The sequence below is a fragment of the Lutra lutra genome, chromosome 5, assembly GCF_902655055.1.
Source record: "Lutra lutra chromosome 5, mLutLut1.2, whole genome shotgun sequence".
NCBI lineage: Eukaryota > Metazoa > Chordata > Mammalia > Carnivora > Mustelidae > Lutra > Lutra lutra.
Genome location: NC_062282.1, coordinates 91,907,775 through 91,925,459, shown reverse-complemented (window position 1 = coordinate 91,925,459; position 17,685 = coordinate 91,907,775). Strand labels below are relative to the sequence as shown.

Genomic DNA, 17,685 nt, shown 5'->3' with positions numbered 1-17,685 from the left:
ATAAAATATTCTCAGCTCAGCAAAAGCAAGCTGCCCAATTTGCTCTTACCCACAATGTAAACACCTTGTCTTAAGATGTAAAAATGTAAATAAACTCTAAAACATCTGCCTTCTCTAAGCTATTAGGCCAGAAATTCACCTCTCACTAAATCCCTCGCCTAAACTTTCTTATTCCACAAGTGAATTCAGCAGAATTCATCCAATAACTACCTTCAAGACAAAATGAAGAAAAAAAATCAATTTGATTCTATTTCTAGTTATTTTGGCCAATTATTCTGCGCTACCTTAAGGACATCAGATCAATGCACTAACTAAATGTTATCCTGCCATTCAACGAATCTAAGTATATTACACCACTACTCATTGAATAAGTGAATAAAAACCATCATCCCTGGTTCTATTCATGTTCAGTGTAGTCCATGGTCCAATGAAAATCATCCCTAATATAACTCAGCTTGTTTATGTACCACTGTGGAAAGAATATACACAATGTTCTTACCGAAGTCCCTTCAAAGATACAGATTCACACTCCAACATTCTTTTTACTTTTTTCAAAAAATAATCAAGAACAAATACAATGTACTTTTCATTTTGAATGAATCAAGTAATCAAGTAAGTACTGAAATTCACACGTGCAGTCAAAAGTTTAAAACTCAGTTTGCAAGTAAAATCCACATAATACTGGCTGTAGAATATGCATAATCTAGACCCAGATACCGAAATTCCAAATACCTAGCTGCTCCCTACAAGAATAAATAATAAGCTTTTGGGGCATAGGGAACATATTCCTACAGCATTAACCAAACCTAACTACACACAACTGTTAGCAAAGGGAACACTGACAACTGTAGAAAAAACCACACAAGTGTTTTTTAAAAATGTCTGACAACACCTTTAATTACATAAGCCAATTCAGACTCTACAACTTTAACAGCAACGGCAATTTTAAAAGATGCCCAAGGCATATTAATAAGTCCGACAAATTTCACACTTCTTGGTGCCACCACAAAACCAAAATTACTGAGCAGGATATTAAGTGTGACCTGATATGGCAACTCTTAAATCTTTCTCCCATCTAACACAGTTATGAGTAGTATGAAGACCACTATCAAAAATCAATACTTTCTAAAAATAAACAGTACATCCCATCTCAAAAAAGAAGAGGTAAGTAGAGTATCATAGAGTATCATGGTGGAGAATATGCCTAAAGCCTGAAAATTAGTTTAGTCAGATAACTGAAAAGTTGGGTTTTTGACATTTGCCAGCAGTCCCACAACGTGCTGGCCCTGTGCCATCATGGCCTGGTGCCAGTCTGATGCAGGGCCAAGCTAAAAATAGCAGCCAAGCAGCAGCTGGAACACATAGGTCCTTGTGACCTCAGCTTTATTTCCCTAAATCAAGGGAGGCTGGAGGGGAGGAGACAACTGCAGGCAAAGGGAACAGAATATGCTCTTGGCTGGTATTTCCTACCTCTTCAGGATTTCCTCCCTTTTTTTCCTACCACTCCCTCCCCCTCCTAATCCTCACCCTCTTTGCTCCATTCCCCCACACTTAAAAAAGGAAGAAAAGGGGCGCCTGGGTGGCTCAGTAGGTTAAGCCTCTCTGCCTTTGGCGCAGGTCATGGGCTCTGCTCGGTGGGGAGACTACTTCCCCCTCTCTCTCTGCCTGTTTCTATGCCTACTTGTGATCTCTGTCAGATAAATAAATAAAATCTTTAAAAAAGAAAAAAGGAAGAAAAAGAAGAAGTGCAGTGAGGCAAGGAAAGAAAGACCGACAGATTGTGGAATGCTGAAAAAGTTGGGTTCAGAGGCTCTTCTACCTTGCATCCCCAAGTCTCACTTGATTCTACCATCATCACAAAGCAGCCATTGGTCATTTCAGTCCTCAGCTGTACCATGGTCTACAGGAAGCAGAAGAAAAACATCACACAGGTGACTGACAGGGAAGGGGAGGCCTAAAAGATGGTGCCAGGAGTGCAAAATACTAAGTGCTAAAGAAGCTTAAAGAGTGCTAAAAAATAATAAATAAAAATAAAAAAAATAAACAAGGTCCTAAAGAAATAGGGCAAACTGGTTTAAAAAAAAAAAAAAAGGTCCTCACTCATCACTATATCAATCAGATTACAAATTTCTGGTATTTGAGTTTTGGGGATTGATATTATGACAAATATTTATAAAAGCCATGACCATTTTCTCTGTAGAAATGAGTTAGGATAGGGGCGCCTGGGTGGCTCAGAGGGTTAAGCCTCTGCCTTCGGCTCAGGTCATGATCTCAGGGTCTTGGGATCGAGCCCCACATCAGGCTCTCTGCTCAGCAGGGAGCCTGCTTCCTCCTCTCTCTCTGCCTGCCTCTCTGCCTACTTGTGATCTCTATCAAAAAAAATAAATAAAATCTTAAAAAAAAAAAAGAAATGAGTTAGGATAAAGCAGTAGCAGAAGCAAAAGTTGAGCACAACCAAATACAGTGCTGCCTTCAACTTCCGCAGGCCTTCACCAAGAAATCTCAACCTAGCACTAGAAAAGGCTCCAGGCTTGGCCCATTACACTGAAATCATAAAATATTTAATTTATACAAATGCTGGTCACTGTCAGCAAATTTTTTAAACAGGTACAATGTGGCACATATAGCATTCGAAATTGTACTGATGTAATTAAGAGAATTTAATTTAAATCTTGCTTCTGTGGACTCACTCTACATGCTAACTTCCTATGCATATTTTCTGTATAATATCTTCCAACATTAGAGATCAGACATCAATTAACAATGAAAAATGCATTAAGTAAACAGAGAGACTGTTAAATAAGGCAGGATCAGGCAGTGAGTCACCTGAATTTTAAGCACATTAATTCACTAAATGAGCTTCCAATTTATCTGATCAATTCATTTGGTTAGTAAGAGTTTAAATGTACTGACAGGTCCTACTGGATCCTTCAAATTAACTGTCTTTCCAATAAACTCTTTCTCAAAGAATATTAAATCTTTTTACCAGCAATAAGAAATAGTATGATTTTTAATCATAACACTTAAAAAGGGCCTTAAAATGAGATAAATAATTTCTTAAATACACCTTGAGAGATTACCTCTGCTTCATATAGATCACATTTAGATCTAACCTAAAAGTTACTCCTCTTTCAAAAGTTAAAAATGCCCAATGGAAGATGATCAAAACCACCCCCACAACCATCTTCCAAAGCTGAAATTCATTCATAAAAGGAATTTTTGAAATGCAGTGTTTCGAGTCAAATTTCAAAATACATGTTAAAAATCATAGCTGTGATCACAATTTAAAATTCTGGATACTATGAAAATCACTCTAGAAAGTAGAAAGACTATAAACCTAAAGATGAACCTTCTAGAGTAATTAATGATGACACATCATGGGCAGTATTAAGTAGAGGCTAAGAGTACCAGCCAGCGGGGGTGGGTTTGGCTTGCTAAAGTACCAGCCTGTGTGACAAGGCAAAAATCACTTTCATTTTTTTTCCAATGCTTTGGTTTCTTCATCTATAAAATGAAGATGATAAAAATACCTACCTCATCAGACTGTTAAGAAATACAAAGTGCTTGGAGCAGTAACTAACACAAGGTTAGAGCTATTAAAGTGTTAACTACTATTACTATTAGTAGATACTGCTGCAGTAGTATTAAGGAAGCTCACTGTGAATCATGATCAGCTCAGTGAAGAAAAGCTCCCAATCATACAAGAGGTCTTTCAGAGTTGGAGAGATTACAGAAGCTTTTGAGACCACACAATTATAGGAGAGACCCTCTCCATCTAGCAGCTATGTACATACCACCTACTGGCATAAGGGTACAGGACGATGACAAAATATTGAAGAACTTACAAAAACAGGTCAAAGGTAGACACTACTGGTTAAGTTTTCATAAATATACTAAATTCAGAGCAACCAAATTTGTTACTGGGTATTAACTTCTGTTGTTCCACATGACCATTTTACACTTCCAGTAACTTCCTTACTACATAGAGGTAGGCACAGGTGCTGGAGTACAGTCACATGTGCTCACAAGGCTGTCATACAGTTTCATAAAGTCAACACTTATAACTAACTTTTTCAAAACTTTCATCTCATCTTAGAACCTCTACAATTTCCAAATGTCTACAAATATTTCACACTAGCATGTATGTAGCATGCTAGAAGCATTGCCTAACCGAAGCCATTAGATTTTAGACAGATACTAAAATGCTATCTAGAAATACTTCTATAACATTCCATAAAATGTTAGCCAAATAATCTCTCCAACAGTCCAGTCATTCTACATTCAAGAATATGCCTGTCCTGGGGTGCCTGGCTAGCTCAGTCAGTGGACCATGCACAGCTACTGATCTTGGGGTATGGGTTCGAGCCCTACATTGGGTATAAAGATTACTTAAAAATAAAAAACCTTTAAAAACCTTAAAATTCTTAAAAAAAAAAAAAAAAAGAATATGCTTGCCCTGAGCTCTGGAGTTTTGTAAAACTTCCCAAACAATCCCAGCAAAGTAAGAATAGTGGAAAAACAGAAATTCAAGGTTTAACCTTGCAATTTACTATCCCTCTCTGGACAAATTACTCAACATGTCTGGGCCTCAGCTCTACAAGTAGATAATGACTATCATGCAAAAGCATTTTGTAAAAACAGCTTCTCATCTGTTAGCATATTTGAAAAAGAAAGAGCACAGTGCATTTGTATATAAGGGTCACTAGAATATGCTTTGGGTAATGATACTCAAATGACACCTGTGTTCATCTTCTTTTGTGCTCACTTCTGAACATCAAATAAGTTACAAATACATAAATGCATGTAGATATATACAATACATTTTAACTGACACCAAACTAATTATCACTTAGGTATCTCGCAAATATAAAACACTTAGCACATCCTTAGCAACAGCATTCACTTACTATTTACTGAAAGTCAATCTTTTTTATTTAAAGATTTTTATGTATTTATTTGACAGAGATCACAAGTAGGCAGAGAGACAGGCAGAGAGAGAAGGGGAGGAAGCAGGCTCCCTGTTGAGCAGAGAGCCTGATGCGGGGCTCCATCCCAGGACCCTGGGATCATGACCTGAGCCAAAGGCAGAGGCTTTAACCCACTGAGCTACCCAGGTGCCCCTGAAAATCAATCTTTAAGTTTCAAATGAAAACCAGATTTTGTACTACATTCTTTCCAAAGCTTGCTTTAGCTACCTTTTCTAAATGAGAAAAATAAAGGAAGCATCCTATTTTTAAAGAGCTGAAAATCAGGTACAGAGCATATTCTTAGCAAAACACAGTGCACCGAAGGCAAAAACTGGAAAGATACTTGGGTTTTTCGAATGAATCTAACCAACATACTTTATTCTCAGTCCGGCCAGGACTGAGAAACTAGAGTCTATTTCCATGGAGCAAGACTATCTAGTGTTTTTTGCCAAATTACCATGTGGTTATGATTTCTCAAAAGAAGACTGAGAGTCTTTCCATCCATTTCAAGAAGGAAACAGTTTGTTTTCTAATTTACAGTAATCCCCAAACATTTACATATGTCAAAAAATTAATAAACCAAGAAAATTAAATTAGGCTTTTTTATTGTGAGAAAGCACTGTTCTTGAAATTATATCACAGTAGTTTGAAAGATAACTAAGGGTTCCATGTAGTTTATGATCACTTAAAAATTAGTGCCTACAATCTGTGTTGTTTCTAAGATGTTTATAACTTACCTATAATCATCTTTCTTTTTAGGATATTTGTCCTCTTAAATATAATATTTGGAGGTCAACAGTAGTTCAAGTTTAATGACTGCCCCTACGAAAATTTCTAACACCACAAGAGTTTGCTTTATCTTATGTATACACAACTAAGCTTCTTAAAGATACCAAATTCATTTTGAATTATTGAAGAAAAATTGGTTTTCTAACACAAAAATACAGAGCATGTAAACATGTGGTATTACTATAGATCCAATCATGCAGTTTTTTAAAAGGTGCAGCTTTCTTAAAAGACATCAGTATTCCTCCACTGCCATCCTATTCACTGAACATGTTACCAGCTGAAATCAACACTATTAACTAAGCCTTTAATATGCGTGTGACCAGAAAAGATATGCTGGTCTCTGTCTTTCCAAATGAAACATTTAGAGTTAGAATTGATGGCAATTGATTACCCATTGTGAAAAGAAAAGAGGCCCAGGATAAACATCTTAAAAATTGGCCAAGACATACTTAAGACAATAATGACTTGAGCTGTTCAATTAATTGCAATAATTCTTCTATGAAAGGATGTGTTCCACAGGCATTCTGATCTTTCTAAAAGAAAAGGCATCAAAACTTTGCAAAAAGGATGAAATTCAGCATACAGTTTAAATAAAATAAGGGAGATGGCCTTTTCCTCGTCAACCCAAAGGTATACTCAGAATACAACTCGGCAAGAAACTGAAGACTGAAGCAAAAGTAAAGATGTTTCCTTAATTCAAATCTGCAATTCACCTTCCAGTATTACTGAAATCTATCCGCTACAAAAAGTTTTGTTTCCTGAACAGTTTAGATGTCCCCACTAGACCAATACTAGCCATCAGAGAACTAAGTATTAAAACAAATTCCAAGATTTTCTCACCTAAAATTGAAATTTTAACTTTCCTCAGAACAATGCTAAGCATATTTGAAGTATGCACTTTAAAAAAAAATCAACAATTGTAAGCAAATCAAACATTTCAACAAGCACAGAATAAAAAAAAAATACGTATGCAACTATAGTTACAAAATTTTTTCTTTTGGGTACTTCTTCAATTAATCAAAAGGCAGAAAACATACAGGACCTGATTTTTAAACCATTCCATATTATCATTTTACTCTAGAAAATGCTTTCACTGAAATTACTATCACCAATAAACAAAACACCCAGTTCTGAAAGTGCATCTGGAATCACATCTTTATATAACAATTTCTGGTCTCTAAAGAAAACCAAAAGCCTCGAAGAAATACCAACAATTTAGCCTTAAATAAATAAACTGATTAAAAATTTTATCCAACCTAGTCCTAAAAAAGATTGCCCTTTACTGCCTGGCCACCCCCTAAAACAAAAAATTTTAGATTATGAATTTGAAAAGACCACAACAATGTTTTTACCAAAGTATTAACAGAAATGTGGACAATATTCTATTCTCCCCCCAAAAGTTACCAGCAAAACAAAACAAACAAAAAAAAGCAACTCCTTTTAAAAATTATCTCCTTCCTGCCCATACTAAAGACAAGATCCCAGTTTTGTTTGGACACTTCTTGCTTTTATTTATTTTTTTTTTTAAGATTTTATTTATTTACTTGACAGACAGAGATCACAAGTAGGCAGAGAGGCAGGCAGAGAGAGAGGAAGGGAAGCAGGCTCCCTGCTGAGCAGAGAGCCCGCCGCGGGACTCCATCCCAGGACCCTGAGATCATGACCTGAGCCGAAGGCAGCGGCTTAACCCACTGAGCCACCCAGGCGCCCCCACTTCTTGCTTTTAAAATGCTTAGTCACCAATAAGGAAACTTGTCTGTCTTAAAACAAAACTGAACGTACACCAATCTTCAGAAACCGAACACATGTGCCCCAAAACAAAAAATATAAACTAAAAAACACAAGGGTAAACAGAAAAACACATGCATTACCAAAATACATGCTTCTTTTTCTACTCTGAAGAAAAATCTGACCATAATACAGTCGTAAAATAAAAAGTAAAATTAGGGGCGCCTGGGTGGCTCAGTGGGTTAAAGCCTCTGCCTTCGGCTCAGGTCATGATCCCAGGGTCCTGGGATCGAGCCCCGCATCGGGCTCTCTGCTCAGCAGAGAGCCTGCTTCCCTCTCTCTCTCTCTGACTGCCTCTCTGCCTACTTGTGATCTCTGTCTGTCAAATAAATAAATAACAAATCTTAAAAAAAAAGAAAAGAAAAGTAAAATTATCCTCAAAACTTTGCCCATCCATTTGACCGCCCTTCCCCAAAGATAGCCACTGTTCAATGGTTGCTCATATAACCTTTGGGACATTTTTATACATCTGTAAGTAAGGTCTATCTTTTTTGTTTTAAACAGAAATTACAGCCTACTATATGAACATATGACTTGTTTTTAAATGAATGTTCTGGTCTTTTTTTTCTCAGTATATATATTTCTCTCCTTCACTATTTTTCATGGTTGCATAGAATTCCACAGAGTACTTCTTAACCACTGCCCTTCTGATGGAAATTTCCATTGACTCCAGCTTTTCAGTATTACAAATCATACTGCAACGAGCACTGCTCACTGTACAGAACAGATCTGTGCACTAGTATCAATATGTCTGTAAGATAAATTTCTAGAAATGACACAAAAAAGACTGAGCCAAGCAGATGGGGAGGCAGCATCTTCTCCCACCTCCTCACCCAATTCTGGGTACTATGTACCCATCTTTTTTGTCTTCACCATTGTGGCAGATGAACATGGCAAGTCACCTTTATTTGTGTCTCCTTATGTAAGAGTGAAGACAAATTTATTAATCATTTGCATTTCTTTGTGAAAACCATTGCTCATTTTTTAACTTACTCATCTTTCTTTTTTATTTTTTAAACAAATTTTTCATAGTTCTGTTAGCCTCCAACATGCTGCACATATTTGCCCCAGTTAGCTGCTTATCATATTTCAGTCCTACAGAAATGTTGTTTTTTTATCTAATTAAATTTATCTATCTTTTAATTTGAATTGTCTTTATAATTTGAGTTCCAGATCATATTAGGAAACCTCTTTGCCAGGCAATATTTGGGGGGAAATTTTTTACATGACTTCTAAAATTATTACTTCAATGATGTCAATAATACTAACATACAAGCACCCTTGGCAATGGCTCCCTTTTAATGTATCATTATTTAATAAAAATAAGCCAAGCATACTTTCTCTAAAACTTCCTATAATCAACTGATGGACAGCTCTGCACCAATTAAATACCTTTTACAACTACTACACCAAAGCCTTAATTTTTTTCTTTTAAATTTCTTCTTAAAATAGGAGTTGAAAAATAACAAGTATGTTTAATTTCTGGGAAGTCCCAATTCTCTGACCCTTGATCCTTAAATAATCTCCAAAGTGTGGATATAAAATGAAGTCGAAAAATTAGATTGTACCTCTTCCATCTATAATTCAGTCACCTCTACAAAAGTCAGTAAATACTTCGCCTACAAACAAACTTGCAATTTTGCAATACCAAAACACTGCTTATGGTCCTATCATGGTATCATGTTCTTTCCCATTTCAGGTTCTGAAGCTCAAACAACTTCTACCACAGCTCGCAAAATTATAAAATAAGCCTCTTGCATTAACATACCAATTCAACCCACCAACCAAAGCTAAATTAGATGGTTAATCTAGTCATTCTCTCCATTCCCCTTCCAGAACAAAAATCCTGGTCGTAAAGTTTTCTATCTCACAGTGCCAGCTGCCAAGCATTTAACAGCCTTCCATCTAGTAAGCTGACTGGCACAACAAGTAATACAACTTGGAAGTTAAGGAAACTGGCAAAACTCAGAGGGGAAAAAAGAATATTTTCCACAATTTGTACAGCACTTGTTTAGCACGTATGTAAGTGTTTCCAAAAGGGTGGTCAATTCCAACTATGCAAGAACATCACACTGCTTCACATCAACCACTGCCAAATCCATTCAGTGGCCTCAGTCCCCTTTGGGGACTATTCAAAAAGTTACTATTTTCTTTTACAACCCACCCAGGCCTCTTCACTGATGAAAGCAGGCAAAGCCCACGCTGTGTGTCTGTCTCCTAGAGAAGATTGCATCTTTTATTTATCGCCCCTTGGCTTTATTTTCACAGTGAATTCCTGGCTTAAATGTAATCAGCCAAGAAACCCTCCCTATGTGCTCTCCTGTCATTCCTCATTGCTTGCAAGCAGAGTCAAGCACAGAAGGGGGGAAAAAAAAATTCAACATTGCCAGCCAAGCCATAAAAATTCCCAAACTCTAGTTTGGTTATACTGAGAAACCATGGATGTACTTCAATCCATTTCAACCCAGCAGGAAACAAGGGGGACGTGAGGGTTGGGGAAAGAGGTATAACTTTAAAGAATGCTAATTAGTTTTGTTTTGTTTTTTTAAGAATGGAGAGCCTCAAAAGTTAAAACCCCTCTAGAAATAAAAAAAAGGTACAGAACCTAGAAAAGACAACATTGGGGGCCGCCTTTGGAAATAAGTGACCATACAGAAAATCACGTTTGCAGATTGATTTAGAATTCAAATTAACCACAGAGGATTAAAGAAATCTTCATTCTCTTTTGGGGCCCCTAACCAGACCCCCACTAGACTCCCAAAGAGAAGGATAAAAAGAACGGACTACGGAAAGAAAAGATGAAAAATCAGAGACAGGGATGCTTCTGTCTCTTCATTCATTAGGTACCATGCTCACCGCAATACTATTTAAAGTAGAGAGCAATACGGAAGGGGGGGGGGGGGGACAGAAAATATGTCGTTTACAATCAAGAGAAAAATACGGAAAGAAGGGAGTTTCATAATAGCATTGTTCTTTTCAGTCCAGCCCAAACATCCCCATCCTACGGTTGAAAAAGATAGCTGGCCAGAAAAAAAAACACTGGGGGTAGGCAGCGACGACAGGGAAAGCTTTAAACTCGGTATTTGAGAAAACTCTCATGGTCTGTCAGAGAAAAGAGGGCTGTGCAGCTTTAAATCACAAGTCCTTCTCTCGCCTTTGTCAAACATCTTCTACTTTACAAGCTCTGAAAAGAAATAAAGAGACTCTTTTGTTTGGGTCCTCCCTTTCGGAGGATGACAGAAAACTGAAAGGGGCACAAATAAACCTGAAAATGAGAACAAAGTGCGGGGTCGCGCCCGGCTGCCAGGCGGCCGCGCCTGGAGGGACACTGCGCGGCCGCGGAGCCCCTCCGCCTCGCGCTCCTGCCATCTCCGGCTGCGAGCGCAAAGCCCGTAACTGCTCCCCGCAGCTCGCCCCGCGCACCACCACCCGCCACCCAGCGCTAACCAAACTCCGGCGGCAGGCGCCCCCCCGGGCCCCGCCGGGCCCGGCAGGAAAGGGAAGCGCCAGCCGCTCCTTCCCAGGCTCGCGCCTGTCGACGCGGGGACGCCCTCGGGGGGAGAGAGATCTCTGAGAGGGGGTCCGGCCCGCCGCCCCCTCCCTCCCGCGCTGCTCCTAGACAGGGGAGGCACGGGGAATAAACAGACATTTAAATCCCGGGGCCGCCGGCGGAGCTCTCCCGGGCCAGACCAGACGCCGCAACGACCCCGGAGAGCGCCGCGGCCGCCAGCCCGTCGGAGCCCCGAGAAGAGCGGCAGCCGAGTGGCATTAAAATGTAGTCCCCACCCCTCCAATAGAGGGGGCGGGGAGGGGGAGAGAGGAGAAAGAAAGAGGAGCGAGCGGCAGACAAGGGAAGAGGGCAGGGAGAGAGCAGAGTGCGGCCCGGCCGCCGGCTCGCCTCCGGCCGGCATTGTCTGTGCGGCCCGCGCCCCCTCCCCCGCCCCGCACGGCCCCGCCACACACACCCTCCACCGGAGCCCGGCCGTCCGCCTGCGCCTTTGTCCACAACCACCCCCCAAAAAGGACGAACAGCCCTCCAGGACGTGCTCCCCGGGAGGAAGGAGGGGTATGGAGCGAGCCGGGGGCATCCGACAACCCACCCCGCCAACCCCGCCGCGGGGCGAGTCCTGCTGATTCATTTCCCACTCGCGCTGGCCCGTCCGGGGAGACGGAGGCGGGGAGGGGCGAGGAGGAAATGGGCGCTCCGCTCGGGAGGACGGTCCGGGCCGGTGAGGGCACCGGGCGGAGGTGTGGACGCGCGGCCGGCTGAGGGGCTGCCGGGAGGAGAGGGGTCGGGCGCCCCTCCCCGAGGGACTGACGGACGGACGGACAGACAGACGGCTCCGCGGCTGCCCCGTGACTCACCGACTTGCAAGACGTTGTCGACGCAGCCGCTCTCCAGCAGCGCGATGCCCCGGCGGAAGGGCAGCCGTGTCTCGTCGCCGCCGTCTGCCGCCCCGGCAGCCCCCACCGACGGGGCTCCGGCCCCGGCGGCGGCGGCGGCGGCGGCGGCTGCAGCGGCGGCGGCGGCCGAGGTGGCGGCCGGCGAGGACGAGGAGCCGCCGCCGCCGCCCGCGCCGCCAGCGCCGCCGCCCGCGCTGCCGGGGCCGCCGCTGTCGTCGCCGGGGCCGCCCGCGGCGCCGCCGCCGGTGTTGAAGGACGAGTACATGCAGATCTCCCGCTCGCTGCGGGGAAAGGACCAGTAAACGATGCGGCGCTGCACCGGCTCCGGGATGCGCTCGAAGCGCTCCTCCACGCGCTGGAACGGCCACTTCTCCGCCACCTTGCGCGCCGCGATGTCCAGCAGCGACTCCGGGCTCTGGGTTTTGCCCGGCGGCAGCAGCCCCAACGCCGCGCCACCCCCGCACGCCGCCGCAGCCGCACTGCCCGCCCGCTGACCCGGCCGACAGGCAGAGCTATAGCCGCCACCCGCTCCTCCACCGCCACTGCTGCCCCCGCCGCCGCCGCCGCCGCCGCCCGGCCGGCAGCAGAGCCGTTTCGCGGGAGGAGGCTGCTGTCCGCGCTCCGCCATGACCGCGCCGCTTCTAACCCGACAGCGGAAGTGCCGGGACCCTATAAACGGCACAAGGAAGCGCGACACGCAAACGCCGCGGCGACGCCACGCTGCCATCTAGGGCCAGCCGCTCCTTGTACGGGCACAAGAGGCGGGGTCTCCTTCGTGACGTCGTGGTTCAGGCGGGGCACCGATAGGGGGACCTAGGGCCAGGGGCGGGGACTATGCAAATCGCTGAGCTGAAACATAAATAGAGCACTCCGCGGACACGGGGGTAGCGGGGGCGGCGAGGTTGGGTGCCGGGTGGGTTGTGAGAATGTCAGGCTGCTGTGACGCGGGGGGCGGGGCTCAGGCGGGGTTCCCGCGGGAGAGGACGGGCAGCCGGGCCGGGCCTAAGGTGGGTGGGTCTGTGTGCCCCCTGCCAACTCAACTTCCCCCTCCAAGTCCATGTTTCCCTTTGATGTCCGGCAAGTGAGGACGCACTTAGTGGATCGAAACGCGGAGAGAAGGGGAGATGGGAGGAGATGAACCCGGGGAAGGGTCCCGGCTAAATGGGGGGCGGGGCCCGCGAGCCAATGCCCCACCCCCCCGTCAGAGCCCGGCAGCCCGGGGAAAAGCCTCTGGGCGGAGGAGGCGCTTTCAAAACAAAGAAATGCGGCGTGGAACCTGGGGGACGGCGGTGGAGAGGAAAGCGGAGGAGGTGCGGCCGAGGCAGCCGGGCTGCCCGCTTCCCCTTGAGTCCGCCCAGGGGAACTCCCCCCATCCCCTCCCCAGCCGGGACTGAGGCGCTGGGCAGGAGGGAGGAGGCTGTGTTCGGCGGCTGTTTTCCAGTTCACTTTTGCAGACCCGGGTAGGGAAAAGGAGCGCCCGCTCCGCTGTCCCGCGTGTCTGCAGTGCACCCAGCCCCGATTCCCCTGTCCGCTCTGTTCCGGCGGCCTGTCTGGGGACCGAGCCGGCCAAAGTGTACCAAAACGCTCAGACTTCTCGGAACCTGCCCCGCAGCTGTGCGACGCGCGTCCGGAACTGGCCGCGGCCTCCCCGCCCTAGCGCACCCTCAGCACAGCGGGCGAAGAAGCTGGCCCGCCCGCTGGCGCGGAGGAGGGAACTTGAACCTGCTCAAGTCACCCCGCCGCCGCGCCGTGGAGACCTCGTTCCAGGCCCGCGTGCTCCTGCTCGAGGTGGAAGGTGCACCCGGGCAGTGGATTTAGCAAACACACCTTTGTGAGTACACACGCCACGGGCGCGCGGGCGGGCGCGCGCGCGCGCACACACACACACACACACACACCACGGGCGCGCGCTCACAACCCAGCCGGGTGCAGACGCCCGGCGCTCGGGGCGCATTTGGGTCGGACCCGCCACGGCTCCGGACGCCCGGCTGCGGAGAGCCCAGGCGCTCGGGACGCGCGCAGTGCTCTCCGCCGCGCTGGTGGCTCCCGAACGGCCCTTCCTCTCGGGTACAGGCTGCGTGGGGGGGCGAGCGAGCGAAGAGCGCAGCTTGCTGGTGCGAGGGCGCTTGGCGAAGACTAATAGGCGAGTCCCGGGCTGAACCGGGAACCCTGCGGACATTGTTCGCAGGCCACAGAGCTCGGTCCCATCTGGGTCCTAGCCACAGACTTAATTACCACGTTTAGAAACATCCATCCTTACTCCGCCCCACCTGTTTTTACTGTAAACCGCGTTACTGATATGGTCGCTATTGTCAAAGATAAACTGTATGTCCTTTGACACTTTCCCGTCTTTTCAGGTTATTGGCTGGTGGTGCCCACTTGCCTGCCTCGTTGAAATAAAAGGGGATAGAGCGGTTCTGACTTTTAAAGAACATCGCCCAGGGAAGGCCAAGGCCTGGGAGACCTGGAACTGTAGGTCTTGGCTCTTAACTCTTAACTTGGGTCTTAACTATGAAGCCCTAAGCCGCAGGTCCCCGGGGGACGGCATGCTTGCAGACTTTCAATCGCTATCTTACTTGTTAGGAAGATTTTGATGACATTATGTTTCTGTGTATTCCTCTGGTATTTTGGAATGCACCTCTCAGCGCTTAGGGAAAGGCCTGGGCAAAACACTGGAAGAACAGCTTTATAGGCAAATGGGAGGAGAAGGCTCTTTCCTCTAGTTGTCCCACTTCCGGATCTCTTAAAAAATAAAAATAATTTTTAAACTTTTGGAAAAACGTAGGTGAGGGGAGAAGAACATAAGTGGAAAGGTAAAATAAAATTTGATCTCTGTTCTGTTCTGAAATAACAGTCCTAAGTCTCAGGCTTGTATAATAGTGTATAGATTAGCAAGCATTTTCATACATAAACACAGAGTTGCTTATCTGGAAAGTGAAAGATGACAAAACAGGTGCCCCCAGACAGCATAAATGATTCATTCAGGGTCATAGGATGTGTTAATGGAAGAAATTAATTCATACTGAACAGAAAAATAGACAACTTTGGAGGTACCTAACTTTAGAGACTTCAATCTTGTAATGAACCAAAGAAACTAGATTTAAGGCATCCTCCTACAGTTTAACTAGCATATTGGGTTTAACTCTAGTTTAACTAATTCAAAGAAGGATCCAGGGCACCTGGGGTGACTCATTCCATTAAGCATCTGCCTTTGGCTCAGGTCATGATCTTGGGGTCCTGGGATAGAGCCCTGCATGGGGCTCCCTGCTCAGCAGCTTGCTTCTCCCTCTCCCTCTCCCTCCTGCTCATGCTCTCTCTCTCCAATAAATAAATAAAATCTTTATTAAAAACAAAAAACAAACACACACAAAAAGAAAAAAAAAAAATCCAGGTCAACATCTCAGCACAACTTCCCCTCTCAGCAGTCACTTAAACTGAGAGCACTCTCTTCATCTTGAACTGTTCTCCCCCTCGTTTTCCTGACACTTTACTGTGGCTCCATCCTCTCCAACTCATCTTTCTCTGCCTTGTCTTTGGGTCTCTCTTCCTCCAAACTCTTTAGTGTACACCCTTCCTTAGAGCCTATCATGGTCCTCTTCTTCATTTTTGGTGACCTGCCCCTTGGAGAATTTCCACCATCTCCACTCCCACCCAAGGGCTCTGCTTCAGCTCATTTATTTCTTCTGATGGCCAGCTCCCTTTTCTATTGCCCTGAGGATGCCCCGTGGCCACCTCAAACCCAGAGCACCACCTTTCCCTGGAAACCAGGCTCTCTTCCTTCCCCTAGACTGCTATTATTGTTGCTGCCTGTTACAGGCCCCCAGGCTTTATTCCTCTTCACCTTTGCCTGCAACTCCCATTTAGGTTTATTTGCTGTGTTGTCTATCCCAGCCCCTCTGGCTGCTCAGTAAATTATTCCGCCTCTTCTCTCTGCAGGGCCTCCTTAGTGGTATGTCTGTATAACCTTTCCTCCTCCAAATCCTCCTCCACCCAGCTGTTGTGATTCCTCAAGTACAGTTCTGATGGTGTCACCCTCCTGCTCAAGTCCTTTTAAATGGCTCCCCACTGCCTACGGGCAAAAGACCAAACTGAGATATGATCTTGACCGAACCCAGCTTTCTAGCCTCATCTCCCCTGAAACCCAACAGAACGTCCAGTTCCCCAACAGGATTATTTTTATATTCCAAGAGGACTTCTCCCAGTTCCCCAGAAGTCATCCCCATTTTCCCACTCACCACATTTGCTCAAGACAGTCTACTGCCTATAATAATTCTCTCTTCCCTTACAATTTGTCACATTCCTACCCTTCCTTCAAGGACTTGCTCAGATGCTGCTTCCTCTGGGAAAAGCCACCGAAATGTGTGATCTCTCTCCTCCAGCCCTTCTAACACTTTGGATCTTTCCGATAGCATTTATACCATTCTGCCTGGAATCACAGTTATGTTTACACTTGGCTGAGCCATTCGCCTTCTCTCCCTTCCCTGGTTAGAAATTCTCTGAGGGTTGGGATTATGCCTCAGCCATTTCTGTTAGTCCCAAATGCCCAGCACTGTACTACAAGACTTCTGTCTCCCCAGAGGTTAGCTACACCTATGAGCCAAGGAAGAAGTAAGTCATAGTATGTCATCATTGGCTGCTACTAGTGCCAGCTGTCGTTTGGGGGGTATTTACAGTGTTGTTCTCGTGTTCATCGAAATCATTACTAAATTACTTATAATTGCCTTTTTCAAACAGGACCCTACTCCAGGGACCAAATCAGGGCTAGAGACCCCTGGTTATGTTCCAACGTTTACCATTAGGCAATGGTAGGAAATCAAAGTACAGAAAGTCTACATACAGCTTCCCAAATGCAGTGACTCATCATATCGCATCATACCACACCACGTCTCCCAGTGTGGTCAGGAGCTAGGCTGACGGGCAAACTTCATAACAGGAATCCCTTTAGCTAAATGGATAGCCTCAATGAGAGACACCCCTCTAGGAGCACGATACCTAGCACCTGGTCTGTGCAGTTGGATGCATGCATGGATATATGACAAAGGAAATCGTTTGAAAGGGGTGGTGGAGTCCTATCCAGAGACTTAACATAGCTCCTGTACCTGCCTTTAATTTAAAAATGAAAAATCTGAATTAAATTCAATAAAAACTTATCAAATTCCTGGAGCATTGGTTTTCAAAGAGAGACCCTTAAAATGCCCTGGGTATAATGCATATAATTTTGGAGCTAGGAGCCAGAAATCGACAATCACTCGCTCCCCATGTAAGGTTTTTTTATGCTTAAGTTTGAAAACTACTCTTTGGGGGCGCCTGGGTGGCTCAGTGGGTTAAGCCTCCGCCTTCAGCTCACGTCATGATCCCAGGCCCTGAGATTGAGCCCCACATTGGGCTCCCTGCTCAGCGGGGAGCCTGCTTCTCCCTCTCCCTCTGCCTGCTGCTCTGCCTACTTGTGCTTTCCATCTCTCTGTCAAATAAATAAATAAAATCTTAAAAAAAAAAAAAAAAGAAAGAAAGAAAACTACTCTTTGGTGGCAAGAACTTCACACAGTCCCACCGCTTAGGAGGAAGCCCCCAGAAAAACAAAATGACATTGCCTCATCATTATTGCTAGTCATCTCAGCTAATTAAGGGAATCATTTGCCTTTAGTAGGAAGATTCCAAGACATGGAATTAGATTAGATTAGATTGGATAAGCTCGAAGGAACCTCAAGTCATTTGAAGATGGACACAAAGTTATACC

The 17,685-nt window shown here is 45.1% G+C and overlaps 1 protein-coding gene across 2 annotated transcripts in view; it reads right to left on the bottom strand.

Moving 5' to 3' along the window:
• The window catches only part of ZSWIM6 (zinc finger SWIM-type containing 6), a 220,932-nt gene that overhangs the window by 182,074 nt on the left and 21,173 nt on the right, over positions 1-17,685 (bottom strand). The window contains exon 1 of one of the 2 annotated variants that reach the window (XM_047731663.1): positions 11,910-12,638. The exons of the other annotated variant lie outside the window; for it this stretch is intronic. Within the exon in view, the coding sequence (XP_047587619.1) occupies positions 11,910-12,576 (667 nt within the window). The 5' untranslated portion in view covers positions 12,577-12,638. Of the gene's footprint in view, positions 1-11,909; positions 12,639-17,685 lie in introns of those variants that run through there. 2 annotated transcript variants of the gene reach the window in all.